This window comes from Pseudorca crassidens, chromosome 20 (genome assembly GCF_039906515.1).
Source record: "Pseudorca crassidens isolate mPseCra1 chromosome 20, mPseCra1.hap1, whole genome shotgun sequence".
Classification (NCBI taxonomy): domain Eukaryota; kingdom Metazoa; phylum Chordata; class Mammalia; order Artiodactyla; family Delphinidae; genus Pseudorca; species Pseudorca crassidens.
Window position 1 is genome coordinate 8,037,255 of NC_090315.1, and position 20,402 is coordinate 8,057,656.

Sequence of the window (20,402 nt, forward strand, 5' to 3'; positions counted from 1 at the left end):
CTCCTACATCCTGACTCTGTCCTGTGCCCTGCCATCTATTCGTGCTTTGTTCTTTTCTCCTAGATCCTCTCACCAGCCTCCACCTCAGATTCAAATGTGAGATTATCCCCCACTCGGCCTCAGAGGGATCTTTCTATGTTCAGGGCTGACCCTGCCCCTTCCCTGCTCAAAGTCCTCCGTGATTCCCCAGTACCCCTGGGACAAGGTCTCAGCCCTTCAGCCTGGCATTCCAGGCCCTGCAGGGTCTTCTTCCCATAAACACACTGATCAGACCATCTTCACTGAGACCCTCCCCAGACCCTGCCATCTGTCTCTCCATGGAGGGGACATACATAATCTGTCTCCTGCCAACTCCTCTGACCTCATTTCTTATCATTCAACCCCCCAACCTCATTCTTCTCTCAAGCAATACTGGTCTGCTTTTTGGCTTGGAACTCACCAAGCTCATTTCCATACCCCAGGGTCTTTGCACCTGCTGTTCCCTCTTCCTGGCTCTTTCTCACCCTTCAGTATCAATTCAACTGTCACTTCCTTAGACAGGTCTTGCTGACACCCCACCCCCAATCTAGGGGGGATTCCCCAGTCCTCTGTGTCCCCCTCTCTCTTCATTCTCTTTTTTCTTCATAGCCCCTGTCACAATCTGTAATTATCTTTACTTGTTTATAGGTTTATGGTATCTTTCTTTTCCTACGTTGAAAATGTGAGCTCTTTGAGAGCACAGTCCTTCCCTGTGTCATTCACAGCCACATCTCCAATGCCCTGCACAGTGCCTGGCACATAGAGGGTGCTCAACAATTGTTTTGTGAGATGAATGGTGAATAAAACACAGCTGAGCTTTTAAGGGCACAGCAACTAGAATCAGTCACATTTGAGCCTGGGATGGAAGCCGGCAAGAGGATCTGATCCAGGCTCTCTATTGACTGTGTGACTCTGGGGCAAATTATATCCCCTTTTAAAGTTTCCATTTTCTCGCCTGTGAAATGGAGCTGATGAGGGAACGTAAGCATGTATTTTTTAAAAAGCAGGTAGCATACTACTTGGGACACAGTAACTGCTCAATAAATAATTAAGAAAACAGACTCTGCAGCCAGAGTGCTGGAGTGTGAACTCTGGCTCTATCTCTTACTAAATAAATAATTGTGAGCAAGTTAATTCACCTTTCTGTCTCAGTTTTCTCACCAAAATTAGAGGGAAAATAATAGTTTAACCTACCTCATAGAGTTCGGATAAGAATTAAGTGTACTATATGTTATGTCTTTAGCATATTGCCTGGCTCGTAGAAAGCACTCAGTAAACAGCAGGTGTTGTTATTTTAGCTGTGGCCGAGCCTCTGGATAGGGTTTAACTTCTTCCCTCTCCCTGGCTGTCTAAGGTCCCCACCAGGGCCTTTCCTGGATTCCAGAATTTATGGATCACAAAGTCACTGATTCCACCTCTCTGCTGACGCACCAAGCCCCAGGATGGTGTCTGCACTCAGCTCCAGTCCAGCACCCACACGTCCTCTTGTGATGGGAACTCACTGCCTCTAGAGATGGCATGTGCTACTTCTCTGTCAGTGGTCCCCCCACCACTCCCACTGCACCTCAATGACAGCAGCTGCTCACCTGGTCCCGGAGCTGGTCAGCCACCCTCCGCTCCTCCTCCACCTGGAGCACCACCTCTTTAAGCCTCTTCTCAGCCCTGCGCACCAGCTTGCCAGAGAGGATGCGCTCCCTATGGAGAGGTATGAACGGGAGAATCAGGAGAGCTGCTCACCTGGGGCTCAGTTCCCCAAGCCTCGTCCAGTGGCTACCTGTTCTCAGAGTGGCCTCTGCCCTCTTTTCCACCCACAACTGGCTCCCACAGTCTACTCAGGCCAGACACTGGCACCCAGGCTCCCACCAGGGAATCTAGTCCTTAGCTTCTAGGAAGATGCCTGAAGGTCCTAAAGTGTCTCCATGTCTATACCAGTTTTCCATATCCCACTCAGTCTCTCATATTCACCTGTATTCCCCCACCACCCCACCCCCAGTCTTCCTCCTCTCAGGGGACTGACCCACTGACCACCAGTCCCTAAGTCAGACCACCAGGCATTGTCCTCACCCCTTCTCTCTCCTTTGCCCCACCCCCAGCCTGTTAGTAACCGAACCCTGTCCCATTGCCCCCTGGACTCTGTCTTGTCCCCTCCTCAGCCTCACAGCCCTAGCCCCCAGTTCAGGACTCATCATCTCCCACCTGACCTTCCCTCTACCTGGCCTGGAATTCTCTCTCAATTTCTTTCTCTAGCTTTCTGTGGAACAGTCTGGAAGCCCAAAGCTCCATCTCCAACCATCTCTGTTGTCTTCTCCCCTTCTCACTCACACACTTTCCCTGGACAAGCTCAGCTGTGCCCCAGGTTTCTACAACCATCAACAGCCTGTTGTCTGCTAAATCCGTCTCCTGAGCTCCAGCCTGGTTCAGCCCCCAGCCTCAGCTATCCCCAGACCCTGCACACCCTGCATTGGGCTCAATGCCTTCTCCCAAATCTGCTCCTCCTCCTAATCCCCCATAATCCACCTAGATATGCAGGTCAGACACCTGGGGCCATCCTTACCTCCCTCTCTTCCCTCCCGTCTCCTTAATTTCCCCCATCCCCACGGTCCCTGCTCATCCACACCTGGGTGAAGTCCATGTGATGGGGCCCCTAGCAATGGGCAGTGCTTGGCAGCCATGACTGGACATTCCCTTAAATCTGAGCCAGCCACATGACTTTCTTTCTTTCTTTTGTTTTTGGCCGTGCCATGTGCGGCATGTAGGATCTTAGTTCCCAGAACAGGGATCAAACCCATGCCCCCTGCAGTGGAAGTGTGGAGGAGCCCTAACCACTGGACCACCGGGGGATTCCCTACATGACTTGCTTTAGTAACAGGATGTGACAGAAGTGACATTGTACCAGTTCCAAATCTAGACCCCAAGAAGCCCTCACTCTTGGAACCTTCACTTTGTCATGTGAACAATCCTGGGCCAACCTGGAGCAGAGACAAGTTAGCCTAGTTGTCCCAGGCCAGGCTGGAGACATACGAGAGCCCAGCCAAGATCAGCAAATCCATCTAGCTGACTTTCAGCTGAGCAAAGATGCATGAGTGAGGCCCACCAAGCTCAGAGAAGCAGAACCTACCAGCCAACCCGAAGACTCTTGAGCAATAATAAAAAATTGTTGTTTTAAGCCACTTAAATTTTAAGGTGGTTTGTTATGCAGCTATAGCTAACTGCTACATTACTGTTTAAATTATATAGTGGGAATGCAGTTACTTGCAGCACAAAGCATCCTAAATGACATAGGAAATCATCAACCATTAATATTATGATGCCTTTTGGATGTTTCTAAACCATGTGCTTGTAACACAGCTCCCCTTCATCTCATTGACCAGAATGTGAGGATTGCCCTCCAGCCGTGCCCTCCTCTCCCGCCTACCTGCTCTCCTGCTCCAGCTGCTCCTCAGCCTGGGCCAGCTTAGACTCAAGGGCAGCGATGATCATCTTCTGGCGGGCCCGGGCCCCAGCGTCTTCCTCACCCAGGCGTCCCCGGAGCTCCTGGACCTGCCGCTCCAACTGCTGCCGCCCGCTCTCTGCCTTGGCTGAGAAACTGCGCTCAGCTGACAACTCTGTGGTCAGTGATTCCACCTGCATCAGTGGGAAAGGCGGGACTGTCATGGTGGAGTCTCAGAGGGAAGGTGGGAGGTAAATGCAGGCACCTCCCACAACTAAGTGAGTTGATGATGGTTAAATAAACAGCACAGAACCTGGTATATACTAAATACTCAACAAATAGTAATGTGTATTTTTCTCCAATTGGCTCATCAGCCAATGGCAGTGCCAGCCCTGGGTTTTAACCTTTTAGATAGGTTTTTGCTATTTTAGTAAGCCCACAAGATTATCACAAACTTGTTTAAACGCTGTAACTTCTACCTTTGACTGTGAATGAGTCTATTCCAAGGGTTATCACAGGGTTTTGTTTGTTTGTTTGTGTTTTTTTTTGTGTGTGTGTGCGGTACGCGGGCCTCTCACTGCCGCGACCTCTCCCGCCGCGGAGCACAGGCTCCAGACGCGCAGGCCCAGCAGCCACGGCTCACGGGCTCAGCCGCTGCGCGGCACGTGGGATCCTCCCGGACCGGGGCACGAACCCGCGTCCCCTGCATCGGCAGGCGGACTCCCAACCACTGCGCCACCAGGGAAGCCCGGGTTATCACACTTTTGTTCGCACCAGGCTCATCTGGGGAGCTTGTTAAAAAATTGTGGACTGCAGGGTCGCCCCGCTCCAGAGATTCTGATTCAGCAGGTCTGGAATGGGGTCCACGAATCCGCATTTTCAACAAGCATCTCAGGTGGTTTTGAAACGAATGATATGTAGGACCGTTTTGAGAAATGCCGGCTCAATGAACAGGAGCTACTACATTGGGAATGTGTAAACATACCTCTAATAATAGTGCCTGTTTATTTATTCAGCTCCTACTCTGAGTGAGGTCCTATGCCGGGGACACAGAAATTAGTCAGATCCAGTCTGATTCATACTTTACTTCATTTCACCCTCAAAGGAAGACATCGACGTGGGGATTAGCATATGCTTTTTTTTTAAAAAACCTTTTTTTGGAAAATAAAACCGTGATATAGAAAAAGTAAAAAACAGATCAAATATATGGCTTAATGGGTTTATGAAAGGCAGACATCATTGTTGCCCCTGCCCAGGTCAAGAAACAGAACTTTACGTACCCATCCTAATAACAACCTCTTCCTTTTCCCCCAAATAGTATGTCATCCTGACTTTGGAGGTGATCACTTCCTTGCTCTTTTTTCGAGTTTTATTACTCAAAGATGCATCCCTAGATCCTATAGTTGAATCCTGCCCATTAAAAAAAAAAAAAAAAGAAACTTGTATGGACTTCCCTAGTGGTCCAGTGGTTAAGACTTCACCTTCCAATGCAGGGTGTGTGGGTTCGATCCCTGGTCAGGGAGCTAAGACCCCACATGCCTCACAGCCAAAAAAACCAAAACACAAAACAGAAGCAATATTGTAACAATTCAATAAAGACTTTAAAAATGGTCCACATCAAAAAAAAGCTTTAAGAGACTTCCCTGGTGGTCCAGTGGTAAAGAATCCGCCTTCCAATGCAGGGGACATGGGTTCGATCCCTCGTTGGGGAACTAAGATCCCGCATGCCGCAGGGCAATTAAGCCCATGCACCACAACTACTGAGCTCGAGCGCCTCAACTAGAGAGCCCGCGTACCACAAACTACAGAGCCCACGCACCCTGGAGCCTGTGCACCACAACTAGAGAAGAGAAAACCCACATGCCACAACTAGAGAGAAGCCCACATGCCCCAACGAAAGATCCTACATGCCTCAACTAAGATCTGATGCAGCCAAATAAAAATAAAAATTTAAAAAATAAAAAAAAAATCTTTTTAAAAATTTGTATATGACTTTTAAGTCTCTTTTAATCTACAGTTCCCTACTCCATCCCTTTTATTTCCTTACAATTTATCTGTTGAAGAATCTGGGCTGTTTGACCTACAGAGTTTCTCTGCATCTGTATTTTCCTGATTACACATTCACGGTCTAATTCAGCAGGCTGCTCTGTTCGGTTTCCTTCAAATAGGCAGCTCGGTCCAGGGAATTAATTCTTTTTCTCTATGAGTTTTCAAGGTAATGAAATGGTTCCATATCATTTTATGAAGGTGACTCTACCGTGTTGAACAGTCGTCCACCAAGAACTCATGCCCATCTGGAACCTCAGAACGTGACCTTATTTGGAAAGACAGTCTTTGGAGGTGTAATTTGTTAAAAGAAGATGAGGTCATACTGGATTGGGGTGGGCCCAAAATCCAATATGACTGGTGTCTTTACAAGTAGAGAAGGAGGCACAGACACATAGAGAAGACACAGGGAAGGCCGTGTGAAGATAGAGGCAGAGATTGGGCTGATGCATCTACAAGCCAAGGATTGCTGGCAACCAGCAGCAGCCGGAAGAGAGGCCTGGAACCGATGCTCCCTCAGAAGGAGGCAATCTGATGACACCTTGATTTTGGACTTCTAGCCTCCAGAACTGTGAGAGAATAAGTTATTGTTGCTTTAAGCCACCCAGTTTGTGGCAATGTTACAGCAGCCTCAGGAAATTAATACAGTGACTAATTAGTATTTTTTAAAATATCATTGTGAACTCGTGTATTTAAACAGATTTGATGGATTTAAAGCAGTGCGATTCTGACCCTTGTTGAAGCTCAAGTTGCTCCATTTGGGGCCAGTGGGAGCCTTTCCAGGTTGACTTCTAAGTGCTTTTGAGATAACCAGGGTGTGTTATAGACTGAATGTTTGTGTCCCCTCCAAATTCATACGTTGAAGCCCTAATCCCCATGTGACGGTACCTGGAGATGGGGCCTTTGGGAGGTAATTAGGATTAGATGAGAAATGTGAGGGTGGGGCCCCTACGATGGCATTAGTGCCCTTGTAAGGAGATACCAGAGAGCTTGCTCTCTCTCTACCCCCACATGCACAAAAAGTCGAGGCCAGTGAGTGCACGATGAGATGATAGCCACATATAAGCCAAGAGAAGAGGCCTCAGAATGAAACCTATCTTACTGGCACCGTGATCTTGGACTTCACCGTCTCTAGAACTGTGAGGAATAAATTTCTCTTATTGAAGCCGCCCAGTTTATAGTATTTTGTTATGGCAGCCTGAGCAGACTAAGGCATGGTACGACAAGATGGTCCAGGCTACGCTGATTCATTTCCTGATTCAGATCTGGAATGAGCCTTTTCTTCTGAAAAAAAAAAAAAAAAGCCCCATTTTCTTTTAGTGGGGGAAATGGTATTTCTAGACCACGATGTTCATTGCTATTGGGTTGGTTATTGTTTAGAGGCTTTTTTGGTGGACAGAGATAGGATGGATCTATACAAATTACCCCATAAGTTCACATGAATACATCCAAGTCAAATTTGGGACTAGAGGGTTTTTGTGTGTTTTTTGTTTTGTTTTGTTTTGGCCGTGCCACACAGCTGTGGGATCTTAATTCCCCAACCAGGGACTGAACTCGGGCCACAGCAGTGAAAGCCCAGAATCCTAACTACTAGGCCACCAGGGAACTCCCTATTTGTTTGTTTTTAACTTAGCCTGTTCTCCATGACATCTATATATTGGTTCTCACATGCTGATGATCCTCAGATTATGAACACAGGTAGAGATGATAGAATTAGAATATCCCATCCTTAATCATTTACTTTATCCCACATTATACACATAATATTACTATTATCAATATAATTACTGAATATAGTAATAAAATTTTTTTTTGCATATTTGCCCATTCTCTCCATTTAAAAAATAGTTGTGTTATAAATAAATGAGCATTTAGCCAATTATCCTTCTTACTCCTTTTCAGCCTTCACTTAGTTGTAGAGCTACGGGCAGACTGTATGCTCGTTACTCTCTTTAGCTGATGTCTCTCTAGTGACCCTGATCATCTGAACCTCGATCTCCAGGGCAGTGGTTCTGGCTGCTCATGCCTCAGAACCACTTGGAGAGCTTGTTAAAACACAGATTCCTGGGTTTCCCCACCTCCAGCATCCCTCATTCATTCGTTCCTCATTCGCTTGGTTGGGGCCCCAGAACTTGCATTTCCAACAAGTTTCCAGGTGAGGCTGGTACTGCTGATCTCGGGGCCACACTTTGAGGACTGCTGCTCTCCTAGATTCTTCAGGAAGGGCTCCTGGGAATAACAGTCTCTGAGTTCTTGCACGTTGACAACTTGTTTATGTCCTTTATACATGAAGGTAAGTCTTATATCTTATAGGTAACCAACAAGGACCTACTGTATTGCACATGGAACTATACTCAATATCCTGTAATGGAAAATAATCTTACAAAGAATATATATGCATATATATAACTGAATCACTTTGCTGTACACCTGAAACTAACACAACATTGTAAATCAACTATATTAAAAAAAACCCCAAATATCTGCACATGAAAAGAAAAAAGAAAGTAAGTCTTGCTTGATATAAAATCCTTGCCTCACATTTTCTTTCTTTGAGTATCGTAACTATATCCCTCCATTTTCTCCCAGCATAAAGTCTCGCTGTGAAAAATCTGATGACAATCTAATTTTCTTTTTCTTATATATCACTTGTTTATTTTTTCCTGGATGGCTAAAGAATTTTTCACTCTCTTATAAGTCCAAGGGTTTTTATTAGAATCTGTCATGGTATGAGTTAGTATGGGTCAATATCTTCAGGTACACAGTGGCTACAAACTTTTCTGCTTCAGGAGTTTTCTTGCATTATGGTTTTTTGTTATTTGCTCTGACCCCTTGCTTTGATTTTCTTCTTTGGGGGCTCCTATTATCCATACGTAGGATCTTCTCTGCTTGTCTTCAATATTTGCCATTTTCTTATGAATTTCTTTTTGTGTCTTTTATAAGTTTTATTTTGGGGACTTCACTTCTGCCGCAGCGGTTGAGAGTCCGCCTGCCGATGCAGGGGACGCGGGTTCGTGCCCCGGTCTGGGAAGATCCCACATGCCGCGGAGCGGCTGGGCCCGTGAGCCATGGCCGCTGAACCTGCACGTCCGGAGCCTGTGCTCCGCAACGGGAGAGGCCACAACAGTGAGAGGCCCGCGTACCACAAAAAAAAAAAAAAAAAAAAAAGAATCCGCCTGTCAATGCAGGGGACACAGGTTCGATCCCTGGTCCAGGAAGATCCCACATGCCACAGAGCAGCTAAGCCCGTGTGCCACAACTACTGAGCCCGCGCACCACAGGTACTGAAGCCTGCGCACCTAGAGCCCGTGTTCCACGACAAGAGAAGCCACTGCAATGAGAAGCCCGCACACCACGACAAAGAGTAGCCCCCACTCGATACAACTAGAGAAAACCCGTGCGCAGCAGTGAAGACCCAATGCAGCCAAAAATAAATAAATAAATAGGAAATAGGTTTTAAAAAAAAAGTTTTATTTTGATTTTTTTTAAAAGGTTCTCCTTTTCACCAACAGCCAAAGATGCGGGCTGGGCTAAGTCACATCATTCTTTATATGACTGTAGTATCCTACGGGCTCTCCACTAGGCATATACTGGCTTATTTATTTCATTTATAATGAGCACCCAGTACTGTTTTAGGTAAAAACTAAGAACTAAAACTAAGACAGAGGCCCTATGCTCAAGGTGCTTACACTCTGTTGGGAAGATGGACCACAGACAAATAAGTAAATATATAATAGAATGCCAGGCAGTGGTAAGTGATATGAAGAGATTAAAGCAGAGAGAATGGAGAGAAATTCTGGGAGGGAGGGTGGCTGTTTCACACAGGGTGGTCAGGGAAGGCGGTTTTGAGGGAGTGAGATGTGTGATGGTTTGGGAGAAGGGCTTTCCAAGAGGAGGAAACAGCAAGTGCAAAGGCCCTGAGGTAGTAATAAACTAGGCATAGTCAAGGAATAGTGAGGAGGCTGGTGTGGCTGAAGCAGAGTGAACTAGGGGAAAAAGGGTTAGAGATAACTAAGGTCTGAATTAGCCAGGGACCAGAGTGTGGGGCCTTTTTGGTGACTGAGATTTTACTCTGAGTAAGATGGGAGTGCATCATCATGGTGTATGACTGCTTCTCCTACTGGCCTAGGGGCTCCCCAAGGGCTGAGCTGGGTTCTTACTCCTCTCTGAGTCCCCAGCATGAGAGGTCTCAAAATGTATCTTTTAAAAGGTATGAAATAATAATGATGTAGGTCTCTCTTTGGAAATCTCACCCCTCTAATGTCTGCTCGGCAAACTCTTAACTTCCTACAAGACCTCTTAAGGAATCACTTCTATCAGGAAGTCTTCCCTGATAGCCCCCAGCATCCAGGCTGGATACTGATCCAGTCTCCTCTACATTCTCACAGTGTCCTGTGCTTCCTCCATTTTCATTTGAATTTCGGTATTGGGATAGGCTGTTTCCTCCATCAGACTAGGATGTCCTTAAGGGCAGAGACCTGGAATGATCCATCTCTAGGTCCCTAGCACACCCAGAATAGGATATGGGCCTCCAGAAGCCTCATAAAATAGTTATAAATAAATAAACAAATGAAATATGCTTTTGTCTGTCTGCCTAGCTCCTATGTATCTTTAAAACCCAGACAAATGCCCCTTCTTGCAAATGCCTCTCTTGCAGAGAGTTCTCTCCCTCTCGCTACTGGGCCCTCAGTACTTATATTATCACACATGTCACTCTGTAATGTCATGGTGTAATTCCCTGTCTGTTTCCCCAGGGAACTCTGCAGGATAGAGACTCCACATAATTTATCCCTGAATCCAGCCTTTGAGAAGCTTCAGAAATACAAGTGAATGAATGCATCAATGTCTCCCCCACCTTGAGAACTCCTATTCAACCTTCAAAACCCAAGTCAAATATTCCCTTTTCCTACGTCTGTTGAATAAGAGAACTGAAGGTGTTATGGTCCCAGGTCAGCAAGGACCCAGGCTGGCAGTGGTGACCCAGCTGTGCTCACCTGCAGAAGCAGCTTGCGGTAGCGGTCATTGAGCAGCTCTGCATTGCTCTGCTCCTCCTCCAGCTCCTCTTCCATTTGCCCCAGGCGCCCCTCCAGCTGACGCTTCTCATCCAGAATGGCAGCCCTAGGGAGAACGGGCAGGGGGGCGGTGAGAGAGCAGGATGGCCAGAGGAGGGCGCCCTGCCCCACATTACCAGGGACCACTCACTTGCTAAGGCTGCCGTTGGCCACCTCATCTGCCATTTCGTCCCGCTCCTGCTGGGCCTGCCGCCGGGCACGGTCTGAGGCGGCCAGTTCCTGTGATGAGCGAGAGAGGGGGTGGTCAGCTGTGGTGAGGGGAGGCTGTCTGGGCACTGGTCTCCCTACCCCTCACACCTCAAGTCTCTTGGCCTTTTTTTCACTGCACTTCAACATGCTGCCCCTGTATAACCTTGGAATGAACTTCAGTCCATAGGCAGATGTCTCCTAAATCCGTCTCCGGAGCCCCTGGTCCGTGTCCACCTCTTGCTGCCCCTCAAGGCCCCTCACCCTCATAGTCTCCTCACTGAGCCCACTATCTCCTTTCAAGCCAGTTCCTCCTCCAGTTTCCCCCGGTCATCGGGCCAGACCTCCTCGACTCCTCTGCCTCCTTACCACCCATAGCCCTGTCTGTCCTGCCCTTTTACTCTGCCCTGGTCCCTCCTCTGCGTCCCACAGCCCTGGCTCAGGCTTCATCCTCCCTCCCCAGCCTCCCAGCCTCCATTCTCCCCCTAGTCCATGCCCCACACCGCCCCAGAGAGGGCCTTGCGGCTGCGCCTCAAGACCCTCTCTGGGCTCCCAAGCTTCCCCCAGGCCCCGCCCCCCTCCCTTCCCCCAAGGCCCCGCTCATCCTGGCATTACCTCCTGCAGTCGCAGCACTTCCGCCTCCAGCCCCTTGAGGCGCTTCTCACTCTCCCGGTTCTGGGCAAAGATCTCCTCCCGGGAGCTGCGCGACTCCTCCACCTCCCGCCACAGCTCCTTCATCTGGGCCTGGGAGGAATTTAGCGAGTGAGCGGACCCAGCCTGATCGTGACTCACGGGGACGCCCCCTACCCTCGCATCAGCCCTGTGGGGGCTCCCCGTGAGCAAGCAGAGCCCTGCGGACCTGGGCTTCTGCACCCCGCCCCCGGCCGCTGGCTGTGTGACCTTGGGCCAGCCCCTTCCCATCTCGGGGGCCTCGCCTCTTTAAAAAAGGAGCACATCAAAATTAAAGTAAGCCTAAAATGGGGATAATATTTGGGCTCTGCAGTAATAATAGGGATGGGAAACACCGATCACTTACCTTGGGCCAGGCTCTATTCTACAGACACACTGACTCCTTTAATCCTCACAACTCCAGGTGGTGGGGACTATTTTCCTCCCCAATTTACAGATGGAGAAACTGAAGCACAGCGAGGTTCAGCAACGTGCTCAGGGTGGTAAGTGGCAGAGACTGGACCTGAACCCAGGCTGTCTGGCCCTGGAGTTCACCCTTTTAGCCACTTTGATACCTGGCCACGTTACTGATGATTGATTGATTGGCCGCGCCAGGTGGCACGCGGAATCTTAGTTCTTAGACCAGGGATCGAATCCGCGCCCCCTGCCGTGGAAGCGCGGAGTCGAAACCACTGGACAGCTAGGAAAGTCCCAAGCTACCTGGTCACATTATTGAGTGTGTAGGGATGCCGGTACAAGGGTTTTTCTCCTCAAAGGTGCTTAAAATAAAGAAAAATAAAACACAAACGAAATGTCCATCGCCGTTAAAAAAAAAAAATCCCCACCCTATCTTTACAATGGTGTAGCGAGTGCTTGTTGATATAGTGAGGACAGCGGGCAGGCCTGGTAGTAGAAGGATAACTACCATCACTGTTACTGATATCATTATTATCTGCTTGATAATAATAGGTTTTCAGTGTAGGGGTTTTTGCTCAGTGATGACATGGTTTATAATTTTCACTTTTTGGGAGGAATCTTCATACATCAGTGCTGCCCAACAGAAATACACTGCAAGGACCTGCGTTCTTTAACATTTTCTAGTAACTACGTTAAAAAGGTAAAAGGAAATAGGTAAAACTAGTTTGAGTACTATATTTTGTGTAGCCTAATGTGTCCAAAATATTATTGCTCCCATTTGTAATCGATGTGAAAGCTACTGAGGTGTTTTACTTTGTGAGCTCTCCCGAATCTAGCATGTAACTTGGATTCTGGACCACCCACCTTTTTTTTGGCCTCGCCAGGTAGCTTGTGGGATCTTAGTTCCCCAACCAGAGATGGAACCTGGGCCCGCAGCAGTGAGAGCAGAGTTCTAACCGCTGGACCGCCAGGGAATTCCCTTTTTTTTTTTTCCCCTGCCACATTTTAGATGCCCAGTAGCCCCATGGGGCTGGTACCCTCTGTATTGGACAGGCCAGGTCTATACTTAAAAAAAACAAAAATGGAGGCTTCCCTGGTGGTGCAGTGATGAGAATCTGCCTGCCAATGCAGGGCACACGGGTTCGAGCCCTGGTCCGGGAAGATCCCACATGCTGAGGAACAACTAAGCCCATGAGCCACAACTACTGAGCCTGTGCTCTAGAGCCCGCGTGCCACAACTACTGAGCCCGCGTGCCTAGAGCCCATGCTCCCCAACGAGAGAAGCCACCGCAATGAGAAGCCCACGTACCGCAATGAAGAGCAGCCCCCGCTTGCGGCAACTAGAGAAAGCCCAGGTGCAGCAACTAAGACCCAATGCAGCCAAATAAATAAATAAATTTATATTAAAAAAATAGACTTTACTTTTTAGAGCAGTTTTAGGTTCCCAGCAGTTTTGGGCAGAAGGTACAGAGATTTCCCACACAGCCCCTACCCTCACACGTGCACAGTCTCCCCCATTATTAACATTCCCCACCAGAGTGGGACCTACCTTGACGGTAGGTATCAGTGATGAACCTACCTTGACACATCATCATCCAAAAAAATGCTTTTTAAACAACCATGTATGTTTCATAATGGGGCTGGGGGGGAACCCTAAGGTATTTCCACTTCAAAAATGAAATACAATGAGGAAACTGCACTTCCACATTATGCATTTTAAATAAAGGAAGTAAAATCAGGAAAAGAACCCAATGAGCCTTTGGGGCATGGCTGTTTACAAAGCTGTTGCCTACGCTGGGTGCAGCTCCTGGGATCGAGAGGGCGGGGCCCCAGTTGGTTTTGGAGCCGGAGGGAGGTGGGGCCCTCCCTGGTCTGAAGCTTAAGCTCCACCCCTTACCTGCATCTTGCGAAGCTGCTTCACGGCCTCCTCCTTGCCCTGTCCGCTGGCTGCGGTCTGGGCCTTCAGCTCCTCCAGCTCGGCCTCCAGCTTCTTGCGGGCGGCCACGGCCAGAGCACGCTGCTTGCGTTCCTCGTCGCGTTCCACCTCTGCATCCCTCAGCTGGGACAGGGGAGGCCGGGAGGGGCGGGCTCAGGGGACAGGAGGCCCAGGCTCCCTCTACGTGCTAGTGACATAGATGTCTACCCTCCAGCCCTGGCCCAGGCCTCCAGCCCCGTTCCTCCTGCCCCTTGCCTCTCTCCACCACCAAACCCCATCATCCTCTCCAACCCCACAGCCCCAGCTCAGGCCTCACCCTCCCCCCTTGCCCCAGCTTCCTCTCTGCTCCCATCTTTCCCCCGCCAGCCCATTCCCGATGGCTCCAGAAGGGTCCTTCTACAATCAGAGCTGACACTGCCCCTCCCCTGCTCATGGCCCTCCTGCGGCTCCCCAGTGCCCCCAGGACTAAGTTTTGGATGAGCCCATGGCTGGATCAGTGGAGCCAGGCGAGATCAAAACAACACCCAGAGACACCTCCAACCCCCCGCCTTGGATCACGTCTTCATCTCTCTCAGGGCCTCCCAGCTCCAGTCTCCCCCGCTCCAGTCTGCTGCCCACATGGCCCCAGAGGGGTCTGACACTCAGAGCTGACCCGCCCCTCCCAGGCTCAGCACACATCACCTAGCGGAGAGCCTTGCCCACTGCAGACCACAGGAAATTCCTCCACTGAATGAATACTGAATGAATGAATGGTGCAGAGACAGAGAGAAAGAGATGGAATGAATGAGGAAGCAGGTGAAGGAGTAAATGAATACGGGAGGAAGGTCGTGGATGAAGCGGGGTGCAGAGGAGCTGGTCAATGAATGAGTAGATGAGTGCCTGGGTAGGTTGTGGGTGTGGAGGGCTAGATAGTGGAGTGACTGGGCTGGGGACAGGAGGTTGATTGGAAGCGGGTGTTGGGTGCATGGAGGGGAAGTCAGATGCAGAGTTGGTTATGTAGAAGTGCTGGTTGCTGGGGAGGCTGTGTATGGGCGGCCGGGTGGTAGCTGGGTGGAGGGTTTTGGCGGATGGAGGGTGTCTGAATGGGTCAACAGGATGTGCGTGTGGGTTCATGGGTCATGATGGGTGAGTGGGTTGGGAAACAGGAGGCTGGCTGGCTAGCAGGAGGGACTTGGGTAGAAACACGGAGTAGAAGGTGGGTGGGTGAGACTTCCGGCCTCTCTTGCTGCCTGTAAGCACCAGGGCATCCCCCGCTGGACGGGCGCCCTGCCTGTACCTGCTTGGCCAGCTGCCGCCGCCTCTCCTCACCAGCCTCGTCTCGGCCCTGCAGGTCCCGCTCGTGCTGCGCCTTGAGGGCCTGCACGGTCACTTCCAGGCGCAGCTTGGCATCCTCCGCCGCCGTCAGCTCATCCTCCAGCTCCGTCACTTGTGTCCGCAGGTCGTTGGCTGCCTGTTCGGCCACCCGGCGGGCTCGCTCCAGCTCGTGTACCTGGAGGGGAGGGAGAGTTAGCACTGGGGCACCTGGGGCACCGAGGAATGGGGAGGCCAGGACCCGAGATCTATCCTAGGCTAGAGGGGCGGGAAGCTTTGACAGACGAGGGGGAGGCAGCAAGTTGACGTGCCCATCCTAGTTTGCTCATTCATTCACACGTTCAACATTTCCTGAGCACCTACTTACTGTGTGTCTCATTCTGGATCATCCTAGAACATATTTTATTAATAACCTATGCACCGTAATTCTATTCTCTGAAGCTCCTGAGAATCCAATTCCAGTGTTTGTGAGGTCGGCTGACTCTCACTCATGGTGGATTATTTCCTCGTAGGTGTTGTGATCTTTTTTTTTTGGCCAGGACCTGCGCAGCTTGTGTGATCTTAGTTCCCCGACTGGGTATTGAACCGGGGCCCTGACGGTGAAAGCTCAGAGTCCTAACCACTGGACGCCCAGGGAATTCCTGGTCTTGTGATTGGTTTGTGAGCTCACTTCGTTGTGGCTTCACCTTCAGGAATCCCGTGTGGAAATGTGCTGAAGGCACGTAGCTCCAGAGTTAGCAGAGTTGGTTTCTGCCAGGCTCCCCAGGATATTACCAACCCACTAGCGACTACTATTTTTTTCTCAGCATGGGGCTTTACAGACCTTTCAGGAAGGTGTAAATGAAAACCCCACATACCCTGTGAAAGCAGACCTGGGCTTATGAATTCTCAAAGACACCCCCCCACGGCCTTTCCTTAATTGTCACCTCCTCAGAGAGGCATCCCCTGGCCTGTCAGGGCCTCCCTGTTACCCATGCTCCTGGCACTGAGTCGCTCTCTGACTCAGCCCTAGTCACAGTGGTCCTTTACTATGTGCTTACGTGTCTTTTTGGGCAACACCCACCTCCCACATTGGCCTGTGTGCTCCACGGGGCAGGGACTATATCTGCTTATCACCCCTGCCTAATTACCCTCATGAGAATGCTGGTCAGTGACAGTATCTACTTTCAGTGCTTAGAAGGGTCCAACTGGTCCCCCTTTTATTTGGCACCTGCCAATCAACTTGGTTGACTTGAAGGACTCAAACTTCTCCCAACAACATCCTACTTCCCACCAAGGCCTTTGGAGTCACTATATATAACTTAACACTTTTCCCAAAGGACAGGCCTTAGCAGTTTGAGCATGAGTTGGACTATCCTTGGGGCTGCAGGCCAAGGGTGTGTCATGGGGATGGAGGTTCTTTCCAGGCCTGGCTGAAAGCTCCATTGGATTAATGCCAGAGCATGCGGAGAAAATAAAGCCCTCAGCCATTGCACCCCTGGCAATAAGGAAGGATGCTGGGACTGTGTCTGCCCAGGGACCCAACTAAACACGCCTTCCATCAGTGCCTCCCGTCATTACCCAGGGTGGCTTGTGGCCCTGGGCCTGTTCTGCTAGATGCTCCACAAATATATTTATTGCGCACATGAAGAAAGGATGGTGTGGAGGGTGTCTCAGACCTTTCAGAAGCCTGGAAGGCTGGGATACTGGCTGGGTGAGGGGGGATGGGGAACTGGCCTGGGAGACCCCTGCACAGGCCCTGGAGGGATGTATGAGTTGGGGGAAGATAGAGACCTCGTAGGGGAGCCTGTGTGTGCTCAGTGGAGTTGGGGGGTGGCAAGGCGGGGTGTCTTCACAGTGTGTGTGTGTGTGTGTGTGTGTGTGTGTGTGTGTGTGTGTGTGTGTGGTATGTATGTATGCAATGTGTATAACGTGCGTGTGGTGTGTGCGCTATGTGTGTACGTGGTGCGTGTATATGTGTGTATGTGCATATATGTGTATGTTGTGTGTGCACGCGCGTGCACATCCGCATGTTTGTGGAGTGCGTCTCAGGCTGTATGTTGTGGTAAATTTTCTTCATTTTCTTTTTTCTTTCTCTCTGAGTCACATACACACAAGACGAGTGGTTCTCATGCTCTGTGTGTACACGAGCAAGCGTGCTTAATGGAAGATTCGCCTCACATTCCATGAACACACAGGTGAATACGTATGTTCTGTAAGCAGCTCTCATGTTCAGTGTGTGAACATATACGTTTGCTGGAAGATTCTCCTCCTGTTCTGTGCCCGTGAACATGCACGGTGACGACTGGCTCTCCTTACTTTCTGTGTGTGTTGTGTGCACGCGTCTGCTTGGCAGAAGATTCTCCTCCCGTTCTGCACGTGTGCATGAACACGTACGTCTGGTACGTGAAAGTGGGGCTTTGACGCTGGTTCCCTTCACCCTGCGTATGGGAAAGCACACACGTGTGTATGTGCGCCCCAGCGTCACGGGTGCTTGTGTTGCCACGTGTGTGTCCCCGGACGGGGGGCTGCTCACGCTCTTGCCGACGTCATCCTTGCTGCTGAGCAGCGCCTCCAGCTCGGCCCGCAGTGCCCGGTTCTGCCGCTCCAGCTCCTCCCGCGCCTCCTGCTCCTCCTCCAGCGCCCGCGTCAGTGACAGCGCCCGGGCCTCACGCTCCCGGCCCTCCGCCTCGACCCGCTCGCGCTCCTCCACCGCCCGAAGGACGGCTGCCTTCTCCTCCGCCAGGAGCTTCCGGGGTGAGGGAGATGGGGTGGGGGAGACAGGTTAGCTGAAAGGAATGTACAGGGGGATGGGGAAGACAGGGCAGCCAAGGGCAGAGACAGACAGACAGACAGACAGACAGAGGCAGAGACACAAGAGGGAGGTAGAGGGATTAAAGTCGCAACCATGTCCCAAAGCAGCCCAACTCTTCAATGGACCACACGGTTGGTGGGAATGTAAACTGGTGCAGCCACTATGGAGAACAGTATGGAGGGTCCTTAAAAAACTACAAACAGAGTCACCATATGATCCTGCAATCCCACTCCTGGGCACATATCCAGAGAAAACTACTATATGAAAAGATCCATGCAACCCTATGTTCATAGCAGCACTGTTCACAACAGCCGAGACGTGGAAGCAACATAAATGTCCATCGACAGATGAATGGATAAAGAAGAGGTGGTACATATATACAATGGAATATTACTCAGCCACAAAAAAGAATGAAATAATGCCACCGGCAGCAACATGGATGGACCTAGAGATGATCACACTAAGTGAAACAAGTCAGACAAAGACAAATATCATATGATATTGCTTATATGTGGAATCTAAAAAAATGATACAAATGAACTTATTTACAAAACAGAAGCAGATCCACAGACATAGAAAACAAACTTACAGTAACTAAAGGGGAAAAGGGGGGAGGGATAAATTTGGAATTTGGGATTAACAGATACATGCTATTATGTATAAAATAGTTAACCAACAAGGACCTACTGTACAGCACAGGGAACTATACTCAATATCTTGTAATAACCTAAATGGAAAATTATCTGAAAAAGAATGTGTATATGTGCGTATATATATATATATATATATATATACACACACACACACACACACACACATATACATATATATATACACACACACACATATATCTGAATCACTTTGCTGTACACCTGAAACTAACACAACACTGTAAATCAACTATACCTCAATTTTTAAAAGTTAAAGGAAATTCTAAGTTGAAAAAAAAAACCTCTTAAATGGGTCAACTGATCAGCCCCTCATTCTAGATAAACAACTGAGGAAATGGTGTTCCTTTCTTCCTCTTGGGGTAATGGCAGGAAAAAAATACATAAATTTTTAAAATGTACTTCAACCTTCACTGTTTTTTAAGACACAGCAATTGACAATGAAACCTACAAGACATGCAAAAAAGGAAGAGAATGGGACTCACAGTCAAGAGAAAAATCAGTCCATGGAAACAGACCCACAGATGACCTAGATACTGGGATTATCACACAAGCACTTTGACTGTGTTAAGTAAGTTTCAGGACAAGATGGATACAATGGGTGAAGAGGCAGGGTTATTGCAGGAGGGATTTGAAACTGTAACACAGAACCAAAGAAAAATGCCAGAACTTCAAAATACAATATCTGAAATAAAAAGGTCACTGGATGAAATTGAGAGCAGAATGGACACACATCAGAAGAATCAGTAAACTTGAAAACAGGTCAATAGAGATGATCTAACAGAGCAAAGAAAAAATATTGTAAAAAAAAAATTAGCAGAGCTTTAATAACCTGTGAGACAGTATCAAGCAATCAAACAGACATGTATTTGGAGTCCCAGAGGAAAGGTTAAAAAAAAAAGGAGAGGAAGAAGTAAAATTGTCTTTAATCACAGAAAACATAATTGTAGAAAATCCAATGGAACCTATAAAACACCTACTAGCACCAAAATGTGAGTTTAGCTAGATCGTAGGATACAAGATCAATAAACAAAATTGATTACACTTCCATATTCTAGCAATCAGAAATTAAATAAAAATAATATTTAAAATAGCATCAAAAATGAAATACGTGGAAATAAATTGGACAAAGATGTGAAAGATGGGCACTGAAAAGTATAAAACATTTCTGAGATTAAATTAAAGAAGATCTAAATAAATGGATATATGTATCATGTTCCTGGGCCAGAAAACTCAATATCATGAAGACATCAATTTTTCCCAAACTGATCTATAGATTCAAAACAATCTCAAACCAAGGAGATTTTTTTTTGCTGTAGAAATTGACAAATTGATTGTAAAATACTGAATACACATGGGAATGCAAAGGACCAAGAAGAGGTAAAATAACTTAGAAAAAGAAGAAAAAATTGGAGAACTAATGCTATCTGATTTTCAATATCTATGCAAAGCAAGTCAGTGGAGAGAGTCTTTTCAACAAATAGTGTCTGAACAACTAGATATCCAGATACATATAAAATTAACTTGGAGCTATGATAGCACCATATATAAAAATTAACTCAAAATGGATCATAGAAAATTAAAAGAAAAATGGATCATAGACCTAAAGGTAAAACCTATAACTAGACAACTTTTAGAAAAAAACTCATAGAAGGAAACCATTGTGACCCTAAGTTAGACAAAGATTTCTCAGACACAACACCAAAAGTATAATCCACAGAATAAAAAATTAAAACATTGGACAAAACAAAAACTTCTGCTCTTTGAAAGTCTCTACTAAGAGAATGAAAAGACAAGCCACAGACTGGATGAAAATATTTGCCAAGCAATATATCTGATAAAGAACTCATATTCA

At 48.1% G+C, this 20,402-nt stretch overlaps 1 protein-coding gene across 6 annotated transcripts in view; it reads right to left on the bottom strand.

The window, feature by feature from the left end:
• Positions 1–20,402, bottom strand: part of MYH14 (myosin heavy chain 14) — a 91,111-nt gene that overhangs the window by 1,251 nt on the left and 69,458 nt on the right. For all 6 annotated transcript variants that reach the window (XM_067718938.1, XM_067718936.1, XM_067718937.1 and 3 more), the window contains 8 exons: positions 17,601–17,813; positions 15,051–15,263; positions 13,736–13,897; positions 11,368–11,496; positions 10,697–10,785; positions 10,489–10,612; positions 3,434–3,642; positions 1,605–1,713 (listed from right to left, as the gene is read on the bottom strand). In XM_067718938.1, the coding sequence (XP_067575039.1) occupies positions 1,605–1,713; positions 3,434–3,642; positions 10,489–10,612; positions 10,697–10,785; positions 11,368–11,496; positions 13,736–13,897; positions 15,051–15,263; positions 17,601–17,813 (1,248 nt within the window). The remainder of the gene's footprint in view (positions 1–1,604; positions 1,714–3,433; positions 3,643–10,488; positions 10,613–10,696; positions 10,786–11,367; positions 11,497–13,735; positions 13,898–15,050; positions 15,264–17,600; positions 17,814–20,402) is intronic.